General features: G+C 45.2%; 1 protein-coding gene across 1 annotated transcript in view; it reads left to right on the top strand.

The window, feature by feature from the left end:
* Positions 1-25,591, top strand: part of GRXCR1 (glutaredoxin and cysteine rich domain containing 1) — a 61,417-nt gene that overhangs the window by 20,868 nt on the left and 14,958 nt on the right. The window contains exon 2 of the mRNA XM_056855838.1: positions 20,590-20,829. Coding sequence (XP_056711816.1) covers positions 20,590-20,829 — 240 coding nt within the window. The remainder of the gene's footprint in view (positions 1-20,589; positions 20,830-25,591) is intronic.

Below are 25,591 nucleotides of genomic sequence, written 5' to 3'. Positions count from 1 at the left end.
GTATCAAAATTGTCCGTGAAAAGTTGCCCCCTGTGACCCTTTTCTGCAGTTTCTCCTCTTTGAGTTGGTTCCAAGGGACAGCGCTCACACCGCAGTCTCAGGACTGAGTCAACACTTCATCAGCACTTTGCTAATCTAAAGATAGAACATCTTTCCCCCCCCTTCATTAACACCTCAGCACCAAAGTCACTCGTGTGCTTACATTTTGGAGAAACTTTTAGGATAACATGCTAATTAGGTGCAAATGGAAATCCTCCATTTCGACTCCTTTCAGTCCAGAGATTTATTACATCTCAGTTAAAGTTACAGGGCAAGTTCTAGCAGAGTAAGAAAACTGTAGAAGCTGCGCTGTATCTCTGATCCAGAACCCCAAGAGAGCTTTGGGAGACTAGATAAACAGGTCATCATGTGATACAACAGTTCCTGGACTGTACCACTTCAAAATAGAGGTGGGATAGGGTTACCTCCATCCCAGAAGTGACACAACGTGGAAGCGCCAGCATTTCACCGGAGGGACTCTCTAGCAGTTGCTCCAAAACTCTATGGTTTCCATAGTGGTTTTGGGAGAGTGATAAAGGCCCCCCGCCGTACGATGTTGGTGCTTCTGCATTGCACCAGAAGTGACGTCAATGTGTAGGCTTACCAGGTCCCTCCTATCCTTTGGCGGGAGGTTTTTAGGGTGGATGTGAAATGGAATCGCGCGTGCGTGGCCACGCCAATGTGATTACGTCACTTCCGGTTTACAACTGGAAGTGCTGCATTGCAAGAGGCATTTTCCTCTTGCAATGCAGCTCTTCCAGTTGTAAAACGCATCACAAAGGGCCATTTACCACTCAAACTCCCAGGCTGATCCTGCACTGAGCGAGGGGTTGGATTAGATGGCCTGTACAGCCCTTCCAACTCTATGATTCTAAGATTATGCAACATCCCACCAGCTGTCAGACGTGGTAGGATCCAGGAATAGTTGTACCATGTGATGGGCTGTTTTCGCTAGACAGCCTTTGAAGCTGGTGAGTCACAGCACACAACCTACATACGTTGCAGAGTATTTTGCTGGAGGGGTTAGGAAAGGTTCCATCTGTTCCAGCCATATGTGGTCTTCTTACCAACAGTGTTGCCTGTATCAGGATTGGCAAGCCATTCTTCCCCCTTTAAATGTGCGAATGCAGCCAGTGAGAGAGGAATTAGCATGGATGCTGAGACAGGATGTGTGTCTTCACTGACAAAGACAGAGAGGTGGTGTCACAACCTAAAGGGAGCTGAGGATACTAACACCAGGACCCTGTTCCTGGGAGCCAGGGCCAGCATTGGCATACCCTAAGGCTCAGGTTGCCAACCTCCAGGTAGTATCTGGAGATGTCCTGCTATTACGACTGATCTCCAGCCGATAGAGATCAGTTCCCCTGGAGAAAATGGCCACTTTGGCAATTTTACTCTATGCTATGGAAGTCCCTCCCCTCCCCAAACCCCGCTGTCCTTGGATTCTGCCCCCAAAATCTCCAGGTATTTCCCAACCTGGAGCTGGCAAGCGTACCTAAGGCGGGGCAGCTGCCAGGTCCCAGCACTTCTGGCAAGGCCCACTGCACTCACTCATTTGCTAACACATAGGGTTGCCAACCTCCAAGTAGTGGCTGGAGATCTCCTGCTATTATAACTGATCTCCAGGTGATAGAGATCAGTTCGCCTGGAGAAAGTGGCCGCTTTGGAATGTGGACCCTATGATTGAAGTCCTATGATTGAAGTCCTTACACAAACCCTGCCCTGCTCAGGCTCCACCCCCAAAATCTCCAGGTATTTCCTATGATTGAAGTCCTATGATTGAAGTCATTCCCCAAACCCTGCCCTGCTCAGGCTCCACCCCCAAAATCTCCAGGTATTTCCCAGCCCGGAGCTGGCAACCCTACTAATGCTCCACCACATGCGTTTCCATCTGCATGCACTGCCTAGTGCCACCAGAGAAAGAGTTGTGGGTGCTGCAGGTAGCAGGGAGGGCTTGTGGTAGGGTTGCCACCCTTCAGACGGCACCTGGAGATCAAACCTGGGTCTTCCCGATCCTAGTGTGACTTGACCCGTTACACCACAGAACCTGCTGGTCCCAGTCTGCCTCCAGGATCATGCCTGACTGGTAGGGTTGCCAGCTCTGGGTTGAGAATTACCTGGAGATTTTGTGGGTGGAGCCTGTGTAGGGCGGGGTTTGGGAAAAGGAGGGACTTCAGCATAGTATAATGCCATAGAGTCCACCCTCCAAAGCGGCCATTTTCTCCAGGGGAATGGATCTTGGTTGTCTGGAGATCAACTGCAATAGCAGGAGATCACCAGGTGCCACCTGGAGGTTGGCAACCCTACTCACTGGCCACATGAACCAATTAAAAAGGGAAAGGAATGTTTCAAACCATATGCCAAGCATGCTAAAACTAATAAACGTAACAGGCTGGAAAATTGGGCTAAAACTAATAAAATGAATTTCAACTGAGATAAATTTAAAGTTCTACATTTAGGTAGGAGAAATCAAATGCATAATTATAGGATGGGGGAGACTTGTCTTGGCAGTTGTATGTGTGAAAAGGATCTAAGGGTCTCAGTAGACCATACACTGAACATGAGTACTCTGGTTAGACCTTATCTAGAGTACTGTGTTCAGTTTTGGGCACTACAGTTTAGGAAGGATGTAGACAAGCTGGAACGTGTCCAGAGGAGGGCAACAAAGATGGTGAGGGGTCTGGAGACCAAGTCCTATGAGGAAAGGTTGAAGGAGCTGGTTATGTTTAGCTTGAAGAGGGGAAGACTGAGAGGGGATATCATAACCATCTTCAAGTACTTGAAGGTCTGTCATTTAGAGGATGGTGCAAACTTGTTTTCTGTTGCCCAGAAGGTCGGACCAGAACCAGTGGGTTGAAATTAAATCAAAAGAGTTTCGTAAACATTAGAAATAACTTTTGACAGTCAGAATGGTTCCTCAGTGGAACAGGCTTCCTTTGGAGGTGGTGGGCTCTCCTTCTTTGGAGGATTTTAAGCAGAGGCTGTCATCAATACTGATTCTGTGAATTTAGGAAGATCCTGAGTCGGAGGGCAGGAAGGGTTGCATCTGTGTTTGGCTATCGTGGCTCCCTCTTGTGCCCAGGGAAATGCTTATCGCCACTTTGGGGTCAGGAAGCAATTTTCCAGGCCAGATTGGCAAGGGATACTGGTGGATTTATTTTCAGCCATCTTCTGGACAAAGAGTAGGGGTCACTGGGGGTGGGGGTGGGGGTAGGAAGTTGCGAATTTCCTGCATTGTGCAGGGGGTTGGACTAGATGACCCTGGTGGTCCCTTCTGACTCTGCTTCTATGCTGAGTATAGCCCAATGAAAACGGGAGCTTTCTAATTAACTGGATTAATCATTTTATTGTTTGGCAACAAGTTAATTAAAAAAAAACCCATTTCCATAACTGGTTAACGTAGCCAGCAATCTGGATTGATAGCCTCTTCTAGTAATGCCAGAGCTTTTGGAAGCACTGGATGAAAGAAAAAGGTTTTATTGGGCCGGATGGAGAGGATGCTGGAGTGTACCGAATCTAGGATGATAGGCTGGATCAAGTGCCAAAGACCGGGGGGGGGGGGGGGATGCAGTAACTTTTCAACAAAGCTCAGTCTAACCACTTTACTAGTCACTGTTTGTCACTAACTGATTACAATCTATAAAACTAACCAGTGCAAAATTACACCCTTCTAAGTCCACTGACTGCAATGGATTTAGAGGGATGTAAATTTAGAGGATGGGTGGTTTCCCAGTGCCTTCCCCAGTCATCTTCCCTTTACCCCCAGTAAGCTGGGTACTCATTTGACCAACCTAGGAAGGATGGAAGGCTGAGCCAACCTTGAGCCGGCTACTTGAAACCAACTTCCGTCGGGATCGAACTCAGGTCATGAGCAGAGCTTGGACTGCAGTACTGCAGCTTACCACTCTGTGCCACGGGGCTCTTCACCTTGTTTTAATATATGCTATTTTAGATGGTTGAGGAGTCTGGCATGGAGCTGGGGAATGCTGCTCCCAAATGAGCTGCTTGCATTTATCTGAGATGCAACAGCCTGAATCAGCCTAGAGACATAAAATGCAAAACAAAAGGCAAAGGAAACAGGCACAGCGTCATTTTGCACATCTGAATTTGTGCCTCGATGGCAAGAAAAAACAAGTCATGGCAGCAGCCTGGACTAAAACTCACAGTATTGCCCTTTAATTAAATGGAATGCAATTGATGTCTTGAGATCTGTGAAGAGATTATCGACTGAGTAACCAACACCTGCTTTTTTGGGGGGGAAAAGGTGTGAGCGGTTTCTCAAACAATTACTCTCATCTTGATTCAGCATCTAATAGGCCTGCATGAAATGTGATGAATTTCCCCTCCAAATGTCCATGAGGGAAAAGCGTGCCAACTGTGATGGAAACCAGTTCTCCATGGACATGGGGTGAGGCATGTCGGCTTTCACTGTTTTAGGTGCACAGTAATGTGCCAGGCCACATCATAGTTGTGGCCTTCTGCTCTTCCTACCATGCATGCATGTTGGGCTGGCCATAATGGGGGCCTGTATATTTATTCATTCATTTTATTTATACCCCACTTTTCTCCCCAATGGGAATACAAAGTTTTTATCCTCATTTTATCCTCACAACAGGGCTAAAAGAAGAGTTGGTTATTATACCTCACTTTTCTTCTACCTTTAAGGAGTCTCAAAGTGGCTTAAAATCACCTTCCCTCCTTCTCCCCCCAAGAAGAAGAAAAAGAAGAGCTGGTTTTTATACCCTGCTTTTCTCTACCTTTAATGAGTCTCATAGCTGCTTACAATCACCTTCCCTTCCTCTCCCCCCATCAGGCACCTTGAGAGGTAGGTGAGGCTGAGAGAGTTCTGAGAGAACTGTGATTGGCCCAGGGTCATCCAGCAGTAGGGTTGCCAACTTCCAGGTGGTGGCTGGAGATCTCCTGCTATTACAACTGATCTCCAGCCGATAGAGATCAGTCCACCTGGAGAAAATGGCCGCTTTGCCAATTGGACTCTATGGCATTGAAGTCCCTCCCCAAGCCCCGCCCTCCTCAGGCTCCACCCCAAAAACCTCCCGCCTGTGGCGAAGAGGGACCTAGCAACCCTACCCAGCAGGCTTCATGTGAAGGAGTAGGGAATTAAACCCGGTTCTCCAGATTAGGGTCTTCTGCTCTTAACCATTACACCACGTTGGCTCTTCAGCGACTAGAGTGACTGGCCCAAGGTCACCCAGCAAGGTTCTGTGGCAGAGTGGGAATTCACACCTGGGTCTTCCAGACCCTACTCTGGCACTCCAACCACAACGCTGGTTCTGTAGCATTTGCTGTGTTGAAGCAGAGAGAAGTAGCTGAGAACATGGAGGCCTGGTCAACTGGTACGGTACTAGCTCCAGGTACTAGCTGGAGATCCCCTGCTATTACAACTGATCTCCAGCCGACAGAGATCAGTTCACCTGGAGAAAATGACCGCTTTGGCAATTGGATTCTATGGCATTGAAGTCCCTCCCCTTTCCAAACCCCGCCCTCCTCAGGCTCCACCCCAAAATCTCCCACTGGTGGTGAAGAGGGACCCGGCAACCCTATCAACTGGATGGGGGCAAGGAGGAGGGTCTTTGCTGAGCAAACCCTCTCCCATTCCACTCCCTTGCCGCCACTCACTAACAGAGGCTACAGTTGAAGCCAAGGGCAGCTTCCCAGCACATCCCCAAGACGAAACTGACAGCCTGAATCTCCAACCGTCTACATGCCTTTTTGCAAGTTTTCTCCGACGGGGAAATTCTATCTGAGCAGGAAAGGTTTGAAACAGGCTTTGAAGGCGCGCGGGGGAGATGTGGCTGGTATGCTGAGCTGAAGACGACAAGCAGGTTTTTCAGGCCCGTGGGCAAAAGAAGCATGCGTGGGCTCAATGATTTAATCATGTTTACTATCCTTTCCCCCAATTGCATCACAACAATCCTGCAGGAGGTAGAGCCCTACAATTGCAGTGTTCAAGAAAGGAAACTGAATGAGAGAGGTAGACCTACCCACAGCTGCCTGCTAAGCTACAATTTTAACCCAGGACTATTGTGGATGCCTAAGGGAAAGTTTACCCACTCAGCCTGGTAAATAGGGCTGACAGCTCTGAGTTGGGAAATACCAGGCGATTTTGAGGGTGGAGCCTGAGGAGGGCAGGGTTTCGGGTGGGGAGGGGCTTCAATGGGGTATAGTGCCATAGAGCCCACCTTCCAAAGCGGCCGTTTCCTTCTCCAGGGGAACTGATCTCTGTCGCTTGGAGATCAGTTGCAATAGTAGGAGATCTCCAGCTGCCACCTGGAAGCTGGCAACCCTACTGGTAAACCTTTCTCCCTTCAGAGAAAGGGGGAGTCTGTATTTCAGTGCTTGCCCCTTCAAAATCAGAACTTGCATAGAGACAACTTGCAGGTCAAGGTCTTCAACCAATTCTTATCCCATAACGATTTTTTTCTTGTATATAATGAACCACAAATGCACACATACCTGTAGAGCCTGAGGTATGACAGCTCGGGAGAGCCTTCACTGCTTGATTCTTCATAGTGCTTACACTGGATTTATTAATTTAGATATTTATACCCTGCTTTTCTCCCTAGGAGCTCCGTGGCACAGAGTGGTAAGCTGCAGTACTGCAGTCCAAGCTCTGCTCACGACCTGAGTTCGATCACGACGGAAGTTGGTTTCAGGTAGCCGGCTCAAGGTTGGCTCAGCCTTCCATCCTTCCGAGGTCGGTCAAATGAGTACCCAGCTTGCTGGGGGTAAAGGGAGGATGACTGGGAAAGCCACTGGCAAACCACCCCGCAAACAAAGACTGCCTAGTAAACGTCGGGATGTGACGTCACCCCATGGGTCAGGAATGACCTGGTGCTTGCACAGGGGACCTTTACCCTTTTCTCCCCAATGGAGACCAAAAGAAGCTTTTCCCAACATGGTTCTGCCCATCTCCATTTTGTCTCCTCACAACAACAATTCATTGAAGTAGGTTAAGATGACAGAGTGTGACTGGCCCACGGTCACCTAGGGAGTTTCCATGGTGAAGATTTGAACCTGGTCTTCCAGACTGAAGAATGACTCTGTTAACAGCTACACCACACTGGCTGTATTCACTGGGGCCACTGGAAATAGTCGGCACTGTATTCTGATGATTGCTACTTATTGTCTGTGACCCAGATTGCTGTTGGATGCCTGCAGCCTTATTATCAAAAGGATAATGGGTCCTCCTTCGACTGTGGAATGTTCCACTCTGTAACACAGTACCTGCAGGGGGAAGAAGAAGTTGGCAAAGAGATTCCCTCTGGGGCAGAGCATTTGGGTTAAATGTTTGCTGAAGAGGGAAGAAAGGAGAAAGCAGAAGGGAACGGGAATCTGACAGCTCTGTGCCATTTAGCATTGCCAACCTCCAGGGGGTGGCTTGAGATCTCCTGCTATTACAACCGATCTCCAGGCGACAGAGATCCGTTCACCTGGAGAAAATGGCTGCTTTGAAAAGTGGACTCGATGGCATTATACCCCACTGAAGACGCTCTTCTCCCCAAACCCCGCCATTCTCAGGCTCCACCCCCCAAATCTCTAGGTACTTCCCAAACCGAAGCGGGCAACCCTAGCCCCGTTCCTGGCACAGCCATAAAGGGATGGCTGGTGAGAGTTCTTATACATTGCTCTATGCAAACTACCTTATCTGAGATATTGCTTAAAGAGAACTATTATTGTTGTAATTGAATGAGCAGTCTGGAATACTCCCACCCTGGATAACTAACCACATTTGAACATTATTATACCTTATAAGAATAACTTGTTTTGACTAACAAAGCATATCAAAGGTGAAAGGGAAATTTGGAAGACCTCTGAGCAAGGCATGGGTGGGGGCGTAGCCTCCTCCTGTTTCTGCCTCTCCAGTGTTAGTATTCAGAGGATTACTGCCTCTGAACATGGAGGTTCACTTTGGTCATCATGGCTCATAACCACTGATGTCTAATCTTCCTTTAAGGAATAGAACAGAATAGAATCTTAGAGTTGGAAGGGACCACCAGGGTCATCTAGTCCAACCCCCTGCACAATGCAGGAAATTCCCAACTACCTCCCCCTTCACACCCCTAATGACCCCTACTCCATGCCCAGAAGATGGTCAAGATGCCCTCCCTTTCATGATCTGCCATCTGCTGACAGATGGCCATCTAGCTTCTGCTCTTCTATGCTCATGGCCATCATGACATCCGCTGCCAATTATGCCTTGGAAAATTCCTGGAGATTTCAGGGTGCTGCCTGGGGATGGGAGGGAACTCTGCAGGGATGTGATGCCACAGAATACAAGCTCTGTAGAGAACCAGCGTGACAGCGTGGTGTAGTGGTAAAGAGCAGCGGACTCTTTATCTTAACAGCAATTTGTATCTTAACAGGAATTTGTAAATCCTCCCCAGTAGGTGATCTTGGTTGTTGTTGTATTTTAATGGTTTTTAAACTGAAGCTGTTTATTTGGAGCTATGCAACACAGTGTCGGGCACCGGCTTCTTTGTTCTGCTGCTTCATTTCTTGCAGTAGATTAGCTTGCTTGCCTCTCATCCCGTTTCAGCTGCTCTTTTGCTGTGGCTATGGTTTTCCCTTATATGGACTCCCTCACTGCCTTTCAAATGTATTTGATTACATTCAATGCAAGGGACGCCTGGACACATTTTGTAAATTGTCAAAGGAACGAAAAAGGAAAAGAAACTTAAGGAGAGCTGTTACCATTGCGCTAAATTCCATGCCTCTTCAACCTGTAGATTTAAAAATGCAAAAGGCTACAATTGTGGTTTGATTGGCCACATTGTGTGTGTTAAGTGCCGTCAAGTCGCTTCTGACTCATGGCGACCTATGAATCAACATCCTTCAAAATGTCCTATCTTTGACAGCCTTGCTCAGGTCTTGCAAACTGAGGGCTGGGGCTTCCTTCATAGAGTCAATCCATCTCTTGTTGGGTCTTCCTCTTTTCCTGCTGCCCTGAACTTTTCCTAGCATGACTGTCTTTTCTAGTGACTCTTGCCTTCTCGTAATGGACCAAAATACGATAGCCTCAGTTTAGTCATTTTAGCTTCTAGGGTCAGTTGAGGCTTGATTTGATCTATAACCCACTGATTCGTTTTTTTGGCAGTCCACGGAATCTGTAACACTCTCCTCCAACACCACATTCCAAAGGAGTCTACTTTCTTCCTGTCAGCTTTCTTCATTGTCCAGCTTTCACACCCATACATATTAATAGGGAATACGATGGCATGAATTAACCTAATCTTGGTGGCCAGTGACACATCCTTACACTTCATTATATGGTGGCCACATTGGAAGAATCTATAGGGCTAAGACACAGAGTGCTTCCACACAAAGTAATCTGAAATAAACAACTCATACAATGTATACAATTGAAAGAGGAAAGTCCTGTAAGTCTAGATCAGGAGGTGGCGTATACAATTTATAACCTGACCGGAACAAAAATTCCTAAGGTGGACCCTATCTACATTACTTTGGATGTAAACAACAAAAAAGTGTCCTTTGAATTGGACACAGGTTGCAGTGTAACTCTTATGAGTGAAGCCTCAGGCTTTAAGGCAGGATGAGGGGCACCCTTGCTGCATCCTCTCTCTCTCTGTGTGTTAAGTGCCATCAAGTCGCTTCCGACTCATGGCGACCCTATGAATGAAAGTCCTCCAAAATGTCCTATCTTTGACAGCCTTGCTCAGATCTTGCAAATTGAAGGCTGTGGCTTCCTTTACTGAGTCAATCCATCTCTTGTTGGGTTTTCCTCTTTTCCTGCTGCCCTCAACTTTTCCTAGCATGACTGTCTTTTCCAGTGACTCTTGTCGTCTCATGACGTGACCAAAATACGATAGCTGCATCCTAGTACAATTCAATTACAAATATATACCAGAGAAACACGTTACTAGGTGAAGTTTTGGTCACTGTGACCTACAAGTATAAAATAAAACCATTACCACTGGTATTGGTTTCAGCAAGTGGCCCCGGCTTATTTGGAAGGGGATGGTTAGCTGATTTGGGTTTAAACGTTGCACCTGTAGCATTAATGCATCGGTGGCGTTCATCATGTTGCTGCATCGTCACAACTTTCTGGCCGTAGTGTGAGAATGCGCAATGAAGAAACACCCATTGTGATCCAATTTGGGGTAGCTGATTATTGTTTCTATTTATTGGATTAACATGAGCGGCAAGGCTGGTTCCAGGGCCCCCATCCCTGCCTCTGCCCACCCCCCTCGTACCTCCCACCTCCTGCTCATGCACTTGATTATGTGTCCTCCCCCCACCCATGAGCCCTCCCATTCCCAGCAATGCAGACCCTTCCCCTGGTGATGATGGGAAGCACATCCAGCCGGGAACATGGGTGGTGGAGCTCTTGCAAGGAAATGGATGAAGGAACAGTGCCTAGGCCGACAGCAGGGGAGGGGAGGGTTGCCAGCTCCAGATTGGGAAATACCTGGAGATTTTGGGGGTGGAGCCTGAAGAGGGTGGGGTTTGGAGAGAGAAGGGACTTCAATGGGGTACCACCCTCCAAAGTGCCCATTTCTCCAAGTGAACTGATCTCTGTCTCCTGGAGATCAGTTGTAATAGTGGGAGATCTCCAGCCACCACTTGGAGTCTGGCAACCCTAGGGGAGGGGCACAGGTGGCGGTAAGTAGCTTTTCCTCCTCAGGTAGGGTTGCCAGGTGGCTTGGAATGGCTGACAGCAGGGATGGTGTGTGCGTGTGGCCGCAAGCAACGCGGTCCCATCCCTTGATTCAGCCAATCTGGCCATGCGGACCCATGAAATGGTGACCTCAAGGGTGGATTCCAACTGGGTCTGCCCTTAAAGACAACCTGGAAACTCCAGCGGGTACAGAATGCTGAAGCACGGATACTATAGGGCACAAAGTGGAACTAGCACATTGCACCCATTCAGCAGACACCCCATCAGTTACCAATCAGTTACCGGGTTCAGTTCAATGTTCTGAATGCCATTGGGCCCCTGCAGGGCCACCTCTCCCACGATGCCCCTGCCCATGGCAGTTTTGCTCACCAGCACTAAACATTCTGAAGGTACCACCCTGCCAAAGGGCAAAATTGGCAACTGCTCGTTCTTACGTATCCTCTGCGGTAACTCCCACATTGTGGAACGGCCCGCCTGAGGGGGTCAGAGAGGCCCCCACATTGCTATCATTTTGCAGAATGTGCAAAACAGAAATGATGAAGATGCCATTCTTACAAAGGGGTTTGAATGGTGATAGAACAGAGCAGCAGAGGAGGACGCTTCTATAAAGGACACTACTGTAGTCTATTTCACTGTTTTATTGTATATACCACTTCCCTTTTTACTATGATGTCCCCTACCTTTGTAACTCCCTTTCTTCCTTATGGTTTGTTGTGCCTTAGACTGGTTTTCATTTGCATTGTTCTCCGGTTTTATAATCCTAGTACCACTACTGCATTGTGGAGGTCTTTGCTGCCTCACTGCATTACTTTTCACGTTTTGGAATCTGCCTTGAGTCTCAGTGAGAAAGGCAGGCTGAATAATAATAATAATAATGATAATAATAATAATATATGTAAAAAGTTTGGAATTTGATTGAGCACAAGTCTCAACCTTTGAAAAGCGAACAATTTTTCAAGTGTTCAAAGGTGCTTCTTGCAATGTGTGATCAAACTGTGATTCAACCAAAGGTGTGTGTTCTCTGTTACTACTGTAGTTCTACTTGGTTACAAAATAAGGTTCCTGAGGGGGAAGACTTGTACCCGCTCAGAGATGAGGAGGGGGGTGATCAAGGGCAGGGCTTTTTCAGTGGTGGTGCCTTGCAAGTGGAATATCCTTCCCTAGGAAGGTCTCCTGGCACATACCCTATTTTCTTTTAGATGCCAGGCCCAAATGTTTCTTTCTTTTTTTTAATGTAGGCTTTAATTAAGGGGTTTGATCTTTCTTTCTTTTTTAAATTCAAAAGAGTAGAGGCTTCATTTCCCTGCACCATGACCATCTCTTGAAATCAGACTTTTGATGACCATAATAAAGGACTGTTCACAGGATGTCATTTGCCACCCAAAGAAATATTTTCTGTGCCTTATTTCTCTTGCATTTAAGCTATTTTCCTCAGTTGGAAGCTAATTTGCATGGACATCATGTTATGCAGGCCAGATACAAAGGGAGTCCCCAGACTTTGAGGCGCTAGCCTGCCAATCGGCTCTTTCCACCAGTCCTTGGCAATGCTGAACTTCTGAACCTGAAAACCAATGGACAGCTTGGCTTGTAAATGCCTGGAGGATGGGAGCTTGGCTTGTAAATGCCTGGAGGATGGGAGCGATCCCTTTGCAGGCTCATAAAATTGGACCCCTGTCCCAAAGTTTACCAAACTTTGGTGACCATCTAAGGAGAGTCCCTTGCAGCCACGCTGCAAATTTGGTGACTCTACCACCAAAAATGCCCCCACAGGAGCTTCGAAAAAAAATCCCTATAGACTATAATAGGTCCAATTTTTTTTGCTAAACCCAGAGATACAAGCCGAAATAGACATTTACCAGCATGGGTATTCAGCTTATTCCAGGTTTACAGGAAAAAAAAAAACAGGGCCCAATAAACCCAAACTTGAAATTTACCAATTTTGGTTTTTTTGCACCACCCTACCTTAGACACAGCAGGATATAAAACATCCTCGGATTCATTTACAACTCCACAGTCCATCTTAGGGCTTCTCATAGGCTCCCATGAATATGACACCTCATCTCAGGCAACTTTTATACCCCTCTCTGTTGTGGCCATAAACATCCCTCTCTGCATCTGCGTTGGGATGGTTCCACTTCTGGACTGCCTGTGCCAGCACATTATCTCCTGGTGGGGCTCCGTGGTTCTTTCAGCTGGGGCCTTCTGTTTCTCATTCTCCAGTGCGCTGCGCGTGGAGGCCATGATCTCACAAACTGGCTGCAAACTATGGCGAGGAAATGGATCCAGCCTGGAATGCATACAGTAATTTTAGACTTCTAGGGCACCCAGTGATTAACTACAACAAAGAAAACATCTTTGTCTTTGTAATTGGATGTAAATTGCTGAGCTGAAAAGCCATTTGTTATAGAGCAGGTAATTAAACAATATTTGAATTAATGCGCTTCCCCTGGGACCAGCAGCTTCGGTACAAATAGTATTCAAAGTTACATATAAGGGATGCCACTGTGATGCACTGGGAAAGCATCAGGAACAAGAGCATGTGAAAAATACTGTGAGAAGGAAAAAGAGCATCAGCATCAACGATCAGTGAAGATTAGGAAGTGCCAGTGTGGTATAATGGTTAGAGCATGAGTGTCAAACATAAGGGCCGAGGGCCGGATTCAGCCCCTTGAAAGCTCTTATCTGGCCCACGAGCCAGTCAAGGCAGCACCCCACTCTCAATCTGGGCTGGCGAGGCCTGGCCCGGCCCAACCAAGTGGCATTTATGTCATATCCACCCCTTGTAACAATTGAGTTCGACACCCTTGGGTTAGAGTGTCCAAGTAAGATCTGGGAGACCACGGTTCCCTGCCATGGAATAGGGTTGCCAGCCTCCAGGTAGCACCTGGAGATCTGCTATTACAATTGATCTCCTGATGACCAAGAGCAATTCCCCTGGAGAAAATGGCTGCTTTGGAGGGTGGACTCTATGGCATTATATCCCACTAAAGTCCCTCCCCTTCCTAAGCCCTGCCCTCCTCAGGCTCCACCCCCCAAAATCTTTCCCAACCCACAGCTGGCAACCCTAGCCATGGAAGCTAGCTGGGTGACCTAGCCACACACTCACACACTCTCAGCCTAATCTCCCTCACAGGGTCGTTGTGAGGATAAAATGGAGAGAAGAATGATGTTAAGCTCCTTCACTTGTTGCTTGAAGAAGACACCTCTCCCTCGGTCTCATCTCCCTTGTCTGTGAAATGGGGATAACAATACTGATTTACTTTACAGCAACGTCATAAGGATTACAAGATGTCATGTAACAATATCTGAGCATTCTGATGCATAAATACTAGTTATTTTATTATTATTGTTAAGAAAAGCATGAAAAAACCTTTCAGTTATTGCTTTCATTTCCACATGGCAAACGGTCCACAGTATGGAATTCTAATGTCCAACTTTGCTTGCAGTTATGTTTCTAATATATTCAGATTCCATTGCAATTCTTTTGGGCCAGGACTGAGCTACAAAAAGTGCTCATACATCTAGGTTTATAAAAGCCAAGCAAGTTTTTTTTTTGTCCTCCTCCTTCTCTTTCTGTATAATGTCCTTCCTTTCTTCTATGGAGCTCAGAGTGGTGTACCTAGATCTTTCTGCATTTTATCCTCACAACAACCCTGTGAAACAGGTAGGGTTGCCAGGTCCCTCTTCACCACTGGCAGGAGATTTTTGGGGTGGAACCTGAGGAGGGCGGGTTTGGGAAAGGACTTCAATGCCATAGAGTCCAATTGTCAAAACAGCCATTTTCTCCAGCTGAACTGATCTCTATCGGCTGGAGATCAGTTGCAATAGCAGGAGATCTCCAGCTAGTACTTGGAGGTTGGCAACCCTAGAAACAGGTTAGACTGAGAGCAGGTGATTAGCCTAAGGTCAGCCAGCGAGTTTGCAACTAGGAAGTTAAACCTGGGTCTTTTGACCTTAGTCTATCACTCTAACCACTACCCACAATGGCTCTGAAGGGATGTGTTGTGGTATAAGGCTGCAGGCTACTGGTACGATGGCAGTTATTTCACCCTCTAGGGTGGCCAGCTCCAAGTTGGGAAATACCTGGAGACTCTGGGGGTGGAGCCTGAGGAGGGTGGGATTTCAAGAGGGGAGAGACTCTATTGCCTGGAGATCAGTTGTAATAGCAGGAGATCTCCAGCCAATACCTGGAGGTTTAGCTTATTTAGAAATAAGATCTTGTTTCTTCCTTCTTCAGCCACCTGTGTCCAGTCCCGGGGACTTGTCCCACCCTTTTGTGTCGTGGTTCATGCTTACCACGTTTTGTGTTATATGTTGTATAACAGATTTGTAACAAGATGCTCATTTAGTAGTTGCAATTTCTAAATAAGCTTTTCCCTTAAGCAACTCTGCTTATATTTTTGCAATACCTGGAGGTTGGCAATCCTGCCACCCTCACTTGCAGCAATCACAACCCCCCACTGGCCCCAAGCCCAATTTAGTTGAGTGTTTTTGCTGACTTCTTAATAGGGCTGCCAACCTCCAGGTAATAGCTGGAGATTTTATAGAAAAAAATTTCTATTAAAAAAAAATTCTATAAACAAAAATTCTATATAAAAAAAATTCTATAGTTTATTTTGCATTTTACAATCAGGCTGAAGAAGTCACTTTTGGTGACGAAAGCACTGCTGTATATCTGGAAAGGCGTTTCCTCCAAATTGCCTGACTGCGCAAGCACCCAGCCAAGAGCCAAGCTGACTTTATTGGACATTGTTCCTTATCATGAGCATTTTGAAATTATTGTGACTCTTCACTGTTGCGTTTGTTTGCTTGTGCCATCTTCACTTGTCTTGTACTTGTTGCTTGTTTTGGCCCATTTTTGTATACAACATTGTCATCGTCAGTCACTTTTTCACTGTTTCACCGTGTTCTGTTACATCGTTTAAATGTTTGTTTGATGTTTTATTACAATATATCACAGTTTGCAGAGCCAACTACTGCTTATTTTTGCAGCCTAACTGTACAGTTTGAGTGATAGTTCATACCACAACCTCCAGGTAATAGCTGGAGATCTCCTGCTATTACAACTGATCTCCAGCCAATAGAGATCAGTTCACCTGGAGAAGATGGCGCTTTGACAACTGGACTCAATGGCATTGAAGTCCCTTCCCCCAAACCCCACCCTTCTCAGGCTCCACCCCAAAACCTCCCACCGATGGCAAAGAGGGACCTGGCAACCCTACTTCTTAACTTATTTTATTTTTTATTCTTTTTTTTTTTTTTTGCTGACTAGTTTGTTGCTATTGCACAGACTTCTGCCAGCTTTTTCCCCATTCAAAGTACTTTTATTATACAGTTTGCTTCTGGGTGTGTATGGAGTGGGGCTACTTACGGTTGCAGTATGTGCTAAAACTTCTGGTTTGTACAAAATCTTTCACAGCCCTGAAAAAACCCCTGTATTTTGCACAACAGCTATCGGGAAACCTGTTGTAACTCTCAGCACGCTTTCTAACAGCGACAAAGCTGTGATTTTCACCCTGGGAGGTGAAAATTATGAATTTCTCCAGTACAACAGCTGTTGACATTCCATATTATTGAATATGATTCAAATGCAGTGAAAAATATATGTGTTAAAATTCAGTACTGGATTTCAGTGTTATTCAGGAGTTTGACAATTGTTTTAAGGCAACCTGCACTATTTCTTGGTCCGCTAAATATACACTGTTATGTTGGTGAATAGTGGGTAGGTTGGCTAACCCCTAAGTGAGGCCTGGCGTTCTCCTGGAATTACATCTGATCTCCAAATTACAGAGAACAGTTTCCCTGAGGGAAATGTCAACTTTAGGGGGTGGAAACTGTAGCATTACATCTCAACTAAGCTACTTCAAGGGAGCAAGCAGCCAACCATAAAATGGCCGCCATGGGCCAATCACATCATGTTGAGAGAGTTTCCAAATTGAGGGCCATTCTATGATGGAGGCAGCTGTTTCCGCATAGGGTTGCCAGGTCCCTCTTTGCTACCAGCAGGAGGTTTTTGGGGTGGAGCCTGAAGAGGGCGGGGTTTGGGGAGGGGAGAGACTTCAATGCCATAGACTCCAATTGCCAAAGCGGCCATTTTCTCCAGGGGAACTGATGTCTATCAGCTGGAGATCAGTTGTAATAGCAGGAGATCTCCAGCTAGTACCTGGAGGTTCAGTACAGGAATCCAGCCATAAATGATGCCAAATATATTCTGGCTAAATCTTTACAGTGTGTGGTAATATAACCACCAACACCATATATTGCCAACAACACGTGTATTTTTTCTTATTTACAGGATGTTTCAACAGGTAAGTACACAAATAATTCCTTTAACTAGTAAGTATTGAAGCAAAGTTCACTAAAAAATGTCCTTTTAAGGTGTATTTCTTTCTTTGCAGCACAGCAGGCTATTGAAGGAGAAAAAGTTCACTAGAAAATGTCCTTTTAAGGTGTATTTCTTTCTTTGCAGCACAGCAGGCTATTGAAGGAGAAAACGATCGTTTCGGAGCACGAAGCCCAATTCTTCCTCAGTTAAAAATATATACTGCGTGCAGTTATACATCACCATTTATAATGTCAGGTTTCAGCTGAATACCATATTCAAGATTAAAGTGCAAAATTCTTCCCCAAAGGGGTAAGATATTGGATTCCTTCCACTCCAGGTAAGGACTCCTGTGGTAGGAGTCCACAGGAGTCCTTACCTGGAGTGGAAGGAATCCAATATCTTACCCCTTTGGGGAAGAATTTTGCACTTTAATCTTGAATATGGTATTCAGCTGAAACCTGACATTATAAATGGTGATGTATAACTGCACGCAGTATATATTTTTAACTGAGGAAGAATTGGGCTTCGTGCTCCGAAACGATCGTTTTCTCCTTCAATAGCCTGCTGTGCTGCAAAGAAAGAAATACACCTTAAAAGGACATTTTTTAGTGAACTTTGCTTCAATACTTACTAGTTAAAGGAATTAATTGTGTACTTACCTGTTGAAACATCCTGTAAATAAGAAAAAATACACTTGTTGTTGGCAATATATGGTGTTGGTGGTTATATTACCACATACTGTAAAGATTTAGCCAGAATATATTTGGCATCATTTATGGCTGGATTCCTGTACTGAATTTCTCATCCTTTGGTAATTGTACAGAGGTGTCTGATTTTTCCTTCAGTACCTGGAGGTTGGCAACCCTATTTACACATGGTGTGCTAGGGTTGCCAGGAGGATTGTGGGGAGGGCCATGGGGAGCCATAGTGTCATGTGTGGTGTTATGTCATTTCCAGTTCAAAAAAGGAAGTAACAAAAGATGGCTCTAGGAATGGCTGGAAACTCTATGGTAAAACCACTGCATTTCTGGCAATTCCTAGAGCCGTGTTGGCGAACCTATGGCACGCGTGCCAAGTCCGGCACGCCGAGCCCTCTCTGTGGGCACGCGCAGGGGCGGCGGGGCTTTGAAGGGAGCGCGGAGCCGTTCAAAGCCCCCCCCTTCCTTGGACTCCCTGCCGCCCCCCCCCCTTGCCGAGCTGGGAGGAAACCTCAGTATTCAGGTTAAATTGCCGTGTTAGCACTTTGCGATAAATAAGTGGGTTTTGGGTTGCAGTTTGGGCACTCGGTCTCTAAAAGGTTCGCCATCACTGTCCTAGAGCCACTCTTTGTTACTTCCGATAAGAACTTGTGGGGCTGCATTTTTTTAACATTCTCCCATTGCCTCTCTGAGTGGTGGGACACAAAGTAATAGCTCATTGCTTTTCAATGTAGAGCACTATTCCTAGGGAGAATGCCAAAGCTCTATCTGGTCTATGAGGGACGTGGTGAAGAATGTTCATATGTCTCATGTGTCCCATAGTATAGTTGGGGCCAGAGTATATGTATACGTAACTAAATGATAGAGAAAAGTAGGGAAATAACTTAGAGACACGGGTGGGGGAAAGAGAGAGCGAGGGAACAGCAACATGAAGTGACTCAGTGGAGAAGCACAGAGAGACACAGGAGAGGAAGGAGTTATAAGCAGATTTGTTTAATAAAATATTTTCCTGTATTACTATTGCCTGGCTCTCACCTAATTATAAACACCACTTGAGACATAGTGGAAAAAAGGGCAGCATGAAAACATGGAAAACACATGAAAAGTAAAAGTAAAGCTGGAAGCCTTATTCCTAAAAGAAAAGAGAAAAGCAGTCCAATATATTTCAGATTAATCTTTTTCAGGAGCAACCATGAAATATAAACAAATATGAAAATGAAACTTGCTGTAAACACTCAGAAACACATCCATATGTTTGTTCATTCAGTCTTTATTGCCATAGCAAGTAGGGTTGCCGGATCCCTCTTCGCCATCGGCAGGAGGTTTTTTGGGTGGAGCCTGAGGAGGGTGGGGTTTGGGAAGCGGAGGGACTTCAATGCCATAGAGTCCAATTGCCAAAGCGGCCATTTTCTCCAGGCGAACTGATCTCTATTGGCTGGAGATCAGTTGTAATAGCAGGAGATCTCCTGCCACCACCTCAACCTCTTCGGGAGGGAAGAGAAGCAGCTGGCTGCCACACATGTTCATATTAAATGGAACACCCTGCAAGACTGAAGGCTGATGAAGCCCCTAGGGGCGAAAACGCGGAAGTACAATCCGGAAGGCGTTCCGTTCATTCTTTCTGACGGCATTCATCTTTTCTGCCTAAGACGATTTTAATCTCATAGAACAATTCTTCGAATATCCAAGCCTTGCAGGCAAAGGAAACAACTCATTTTGTAGAGTATTATTAAAAATTGTACACAGCGGTCGCGCTGATATGAAATAGGAATTTTGTATATAAGTTTGTTTGTTTGTGCATTGTTTATATTCACATAGGTAGTGGTTGTTACACTGTGTTAGTTGACAGTACTTGTGTTATAAATTTTGTAATTTGCATACTATTTTGAGCCTTGTGCTATTTTTTCCTCAACTACTTGTTATAGCGTAGGTGTTTCTTTCCAATACCACCTGAAGGTTGGCAACCCTAATAGCAAGACATCCATTATTATTTGTCAATAACATTCATAATAAAGTACACAATTTTAAATATATGGCATGAACAATCCAGTCTGACTTCAATAAGATGCAATTATATATGAAGTATAGATTTTGATAAACCCCAAGGGGAATGGTAAAAAAGAAAGCAAAATGATTGTAAGAAGCATCACATTTTAAGCAAAGACATCCCATTCTTTCTAATTTTTGCCCAGACTGCTTTCAACAGTTGATGTGTGTGGGATTGCCAATTTTTTATAAGAGCCATTTAAAATAACCAACTCTGAAACAGACAAATCTAGACCTTGACTTACTTATTTATTATTGGCACTTGTGTCCTGCCATCCCCCTGCATATCAGGGCTCAGGGCATCTGACAACAAAATATACAATAACATTCTGTGAATCAACCATTATATCTAAAAACAAACAAGGTTACGGTGTTTCATAATCATCATCATCATCGAAATTTATTTCGAAGCAAAATCAGCTCCAGAACATTAACAAATGGTTAAAATAAAAATATATACATATAATGTAACATATATAAGTTGAAAGAGGGACAAAGAAGAATAAAACCAAAGTTGCAGTGGATGAAGCAGACAGGCATGCTGAATCCAGGAAATGCTCTCATCATCCTCTGTGACATTCCCAAGTATGCGGAGGTACAACCGTGAGATTTCACATTCCTCACTGGCTTCCATAAATCCATTGCTGCTTCCCGTGATAGCTTGGCTTACTTACGTTGTTGGACCAGCTGTGTATTTCAATGAGTTTCTCAAACCAGTGGAATGCAAAGACATTGCTACAAATGGGAATTATTTTACTCTTCTTTAGCGAGAGCTCTTTTTCATGGAGTGGGAAAAATAATAACACTAATGCGCTTTCTGACAGGTCTCGTCAGTTTTGGAGTACGGGCGCATAATAATTTACACAACCAGCCTTCGAGTGGTGAGAACAACTTTTGAAAGATGCGAGCTGGTTCGAAAGATCTTCCAAAACCACCGGGTGAAATTTGAAGAGAAGAACATTGCATTGAATGGTGACTATGGGAAAGAACTCGATGAGCGATGCAGAAGAGTCAGTGAAACCCCATCACTACCCGTTGTGTTCATTGAAGGCCAGTACCTCGGGGTGAGTACATGTGACTCAGTCAGACTCCTATAGTGCAAACTACAACTGATAAATCATTAGGAATGCAAAAAGCAACCAGGTTAAGGCGTACAACAGTACAGTTCTAAGCAGAGTTACTCCCTTCTGTTGAATTCAATGGATTTAAAAAAGTGTTGCTCTGTTTGAGACTGCACTCCAAACTTCCCAAGTGAGATACAAAAACACCTTCATTATTTCATGCATTAATTGAAAGCTCAGTAGCAAAAAACACGCAGATTTGACACAATGCAATACATCACGGTCACAATCAGTGCAAGCAGAGTAACTTCATAAAACGTGTACGCATAAAATGCATACATACAAACAACCCATACATTCCCCCACAAAAAGTAAGCAGTTTGCAACAATTATTCTAGAACTGCTGGATCTGTTTCAGCCCCGAGAAGACTTTCTACATACGTAGGAGACTCTTCAGGTGTGCCAAAAACATGACTTAGTGAATTAGTCAACAGATTTTCTCCTCCAACAGCCTGACGAGGACTCAGCATGCCCTAGGGCCTAGGAGGAATAGAATGACGAGAGCAGTTGAGAGTAGATAAAGGGGGAATGGAAGGGGAATAGGCCTGGTGACGCTCCTGAGAGCTTACAGAATCCAAGAGGGTAGATTTGGATATGTGTGTGTCAGTTTCTGAATCTTTCAAAATGAGGGCTTCAAACACTGACTCAGCAAATGCCAGGAAATGTTGGGGGCCTGGGAAGGCAGAGTTTATGGGAGTTTGGAAGTAGATGTTACTTCTGGGTGACGCTGTAGCTGGTCTCCCCTAGTCACTATGGTCTTTAGTTCCTATAATGGCACTAAGTGGAGGGCATTTCTTCTGTTCCTCAGTTCCTCGGAAGCAGAAAATTTGGGCTGGGAGTGGGAATTTCCCACCATAGGCAGGTAAATGGGAGTGGTAGCCACAATTCCTCTGGGCCCCCAGCTTGTAAACAACTATACATAAAGAAAGCTGTCTGGCCTCATTGGTTCATTAGGACTTACCTTTAAATCTTCAACCACCAGTTGTACTCTTATTCATACACACCCATTTAATTAAGAAGATTCCAAAACCTGCATTTTCCAGGTTACAGTTACTGGTTCTCCCACATTACTCCTGAATCAAAATCTGCATATTTGCCACTGCAGAGAAGTGTCCCAAAGAGGCAGCAGGCTTGCAAAAGTTGTCACTTGATTTGCAAATGAACTGGTAGTTAATTGTGCATCTATTGTGCATTGGGGCCAATTTGATGTGCTACAATAAATTCTGCTTTAGTTTATAGTGTCTCTGTTTTTAAACCAGGAATATGATGCACTACGAAGCTCACCTGAGCATGTGATGCGCATCACTTATAGCTGCATATGTGTTCCATTCCGTAATATGATGCACAGTTTTGGCTAATAATACAATGCACAGCAATTCTTTTTATCCAGTTTGCAAAAAACACATATCTGCTTTTGCACATTTATGTCTAAAATACAAAGTATCAGAGGGTGGGGAGGCAGGAATATCCATCAAAGTAAGTAAGTGGGTTTTGCCCATCCCCAAAAGTGAATTTGCATTTTATTGCATAAACAACCCTACCTTGTAGGCAGCTATAAGCCTATGTGATAACACAGAGAAAAATGGCACCCGTTCCTGGCTTTTATCTACAGTATTAGAGTACTGTGTATTTCTCAAATGCTGCACTTGCAAAAACCATTGATCTATTCTGAAAACCAATAGTATGGCTTGGATTTCTAAAACCATTATGTACTGAGTTAGATCTCGAGATCCATCAGAGGAAGGCTCTCCTTCCCCCAGTGTTCCCTTCCAGCCAGAGAAGCTTATTCATGGGGTCACACAACCCACATGAATTAACAGTCTTTTGATTAATGAAGCTACACTGATAGAAGATGTAGGAGAGGGCGATTTTGTCCCCCGCCTACTGAGCTCCCAAGCCTGCATGGCTTTTTATCCATATAGGTCCCATGTAGGGTTGCCAGCTCCAGGTTGGGAAATACCTGGAGATTTGGGGGGTGGAGACTGAGGAGGGAGGGGTTTGGGGGGAAGGACTTCAATGCCATTGAGTCCAATTGCCAAAGTGGCCATTTTCTCCAGGGGAGCTGATTTCTATTGGCGAGAGATCACTTGTAATAGTGGGAGATCTCCAGCTACCACCTGGAGGATGGCAATCCTAGATATGAGCTATAATTCCAGGGAATCTCCAGGTCCCACCTGGAGGCTGGCATCTCTAGTTACAAGTAAACTAACCCCTGGCTTTGTAGAGATGTCTGAAATTCAGCATCTTTTAAAAAAAAATACCTCCACCTAAACTGAGAACATGAAGTCAGGCTCATGACACCAGCCAGCATTTTAGTATAGAAGTCATAGCTAATATGGTACAGGATGCTGTTAGAGCTGTCCCTCCTCACGCTTCAAGCAGCTGAGATTGGAAGAAAGGGAATTTGCAGTAGCAGTCAAGCATGTAAGTTTGACAATGGCTGCAAGCCACATCTGTGCATGGAGATTTCCTCTTCCCATGTGCGGTAGATATCACGTTACTTCTTGTGTGGCTGTGATTGCATGGTGCACCAATCATGTGCAGCAGTTTAGCAAGCCATAGCATGATATCCCCACAGATTGCTCTTCGGCACTTTATGAGAATGTGGACTAAATAATCCAATGCGTAATGCATCACTGAGTGCATCAGTTTGAAGCCTCTGGATGCAGCAATTTGAAGAGGCCTGATAACGGCAGCTGTAATATTTTAATCAGCTTCTATCTCAGTGGTAGAGAGCTTAATCTTCACATGCGTGCAAACAATTCTTGGATGGGGGGGTTTGTAGTAGCAGTCAGGAATATATTAATGTTTACACCATACAAGTTGTATTTCGTATTATATGTAGATGCATAGAGAATATTTCATCCACCTGTTTTAAGAGCAGTTTCTACAAGTTTACATGTGAAGAAGTGGTCTTTGATGCTGCTGAAAATGAAAGGATTCAAATTCAAAATGTCTCCAAGGTACTGTGAGGAGTAGGGGTGCCAGCTCTGGCTAAGGAAATTCCTAGAGATTTACAGGTGATACCTGGGGAGGGACTTCTATTTAGGGGTGAGTGTAAGGGAACTCCCAAACTGAAAATATACATGAAAACTGCAGTTTCAGGTTGTTACTTTGGTTTCCTGGAACAGTATAAGAATCCAGCATTCTTCGTGAAACAAAACTACCCTTCCTGAAAATCCATGTTGTTTCATGTCTGGGTGTTTACTAAGCCAGCGCGGTGTTGCTCTTTGATTCTGCTTGTTTCCCCAGGCAACAACATCCTTCCTTCCAATCAGATCCTGGCAAGGGTCTAGTGCTCCCAGCCCATTACCTTTTCAGGCAAGCTGTAGAGAGAGGAATGCATGCACTTGTGGTTGTTCTCTGATTCTGCTACTTTCCAGAGCAACAGTATCCTTCCTTTCAATTGGATCCTGGCAAGGGAGGTGCAAAGAGTTCTTCCAGCCAATCACTTTTGCCTACAAGCTGCAGAGATGGCATGCACACATGTGTTGTTCTTCTCTGATTCCAGTTGTTTCCCAAGCAATGGCATCCTTCCTTCCAGTCAGATCCTGGCAAGGGAGGCACACCGAATTCTTCCAGCCAATTACTTTTGCTAATAAGCCACAGAGAGGGAATTTTCAAGGCAGCTGTCAGCACTTACTGTTTTTCAGTTGCTGCATGGTCTGCTGAGGTTGACAGCATGGAGCTACAAAAAGAGCTTGCATTTTAGGTAGTACCATTGGGGTTGAGGCATGGCTTTTAACTACTAATTACTTCATGCATAACATTTTGCATTTATTTCTATCTAATGTATTTTTGAGAGAATAGTGATCTGTCTTCAGTTTTCATGTTTGCATTTCCAACTGGAAAAGGGGGGTTAAAAAGGGAGTTGATTTGAATGCCTACAGTGGGAAAGGTGAGGATCAAGACGATGGAGGAAGGAACCATGCTCTTTCTTCCCCTCCCTCCAAGGCCACTGAAGCAGGTTCCACATGACATCACCGTTCTTCTGTGCCAGCCATTGGGTTGCACTTTGGGCACTGGGTTGGAATTGACAGAGCAGTCTGGCCAGTTGTGACCCAGGCACTACAGTGCTCTTCCCCAGCAGCATGTTAGGTCATGGCTCACAAGGCTCTGTCTGGCTGTGTTCTTCTTTGCTGGCAGGGTTTCGTTATTCTAGGGGTTGCGCTGCTGGCCATGCCTGGCTCAATTATTTGTCCACTTACAAATAGTGTGATGGCATGTGGCCATCCATAATACTATTTGAGAACCTTTTTCATTACAAGGGCATGGTCTTTTGGAAAAAAATTGGTCATCTACAAATGGGGTGAAGTACCTCCCACAAACACATAGGCAAAAGGGTTGGGGGTCAAAAGTGAGACAGAGAGATTGGGAGAGGCAAGAAAGGGGCCCCAGACTCCTCTTCCTTCTCAGTCTCCTTTACAGTTACCTGACTTTTGCTTAGACAGGAGATAACCAAGACCTTTTGTTGCCCTGTACACAGGAGAAGGGACAGGCTGACTGTGTAGGAGGAGCTTGTGGTTTGCTCTGGTTTGGTTCACTTTTTGTTGTGTGTGACATTTTGTAGGGAGCTGTAGTGTGTGGCTGTTGTTTTTCAAAAACAGACGTAGGTTGTGTGCTTTCAGTTAGCAGCACTCTGAAGTGGGAAAGATTCTAGAGACATTGTCTTCAAGTCAAAGTTAAGTGTAGGAGCAACCAGTTA

Source organism: Euleptes europaea, chromosome 9, assembly GCF_029931775.1.
Source record: "Euleptes europaea isolate rEulEur1 chromosome 9, rEulEur1.hap1, whole genome shotgun sequence".
NCBI classification, from domain to species: domain Eukaryota; kingdom Metazoa; phylum Chordata; class Lepidosauria; order Squamata; family Sphaerodactylidae; genus Euleptes; species Euleptes europaea.
The sequence above is the reverse complement of the archived record's forward strand: the minus strand, read 5'-3'. Positions and strand labels throughout refer to the sequence as shown.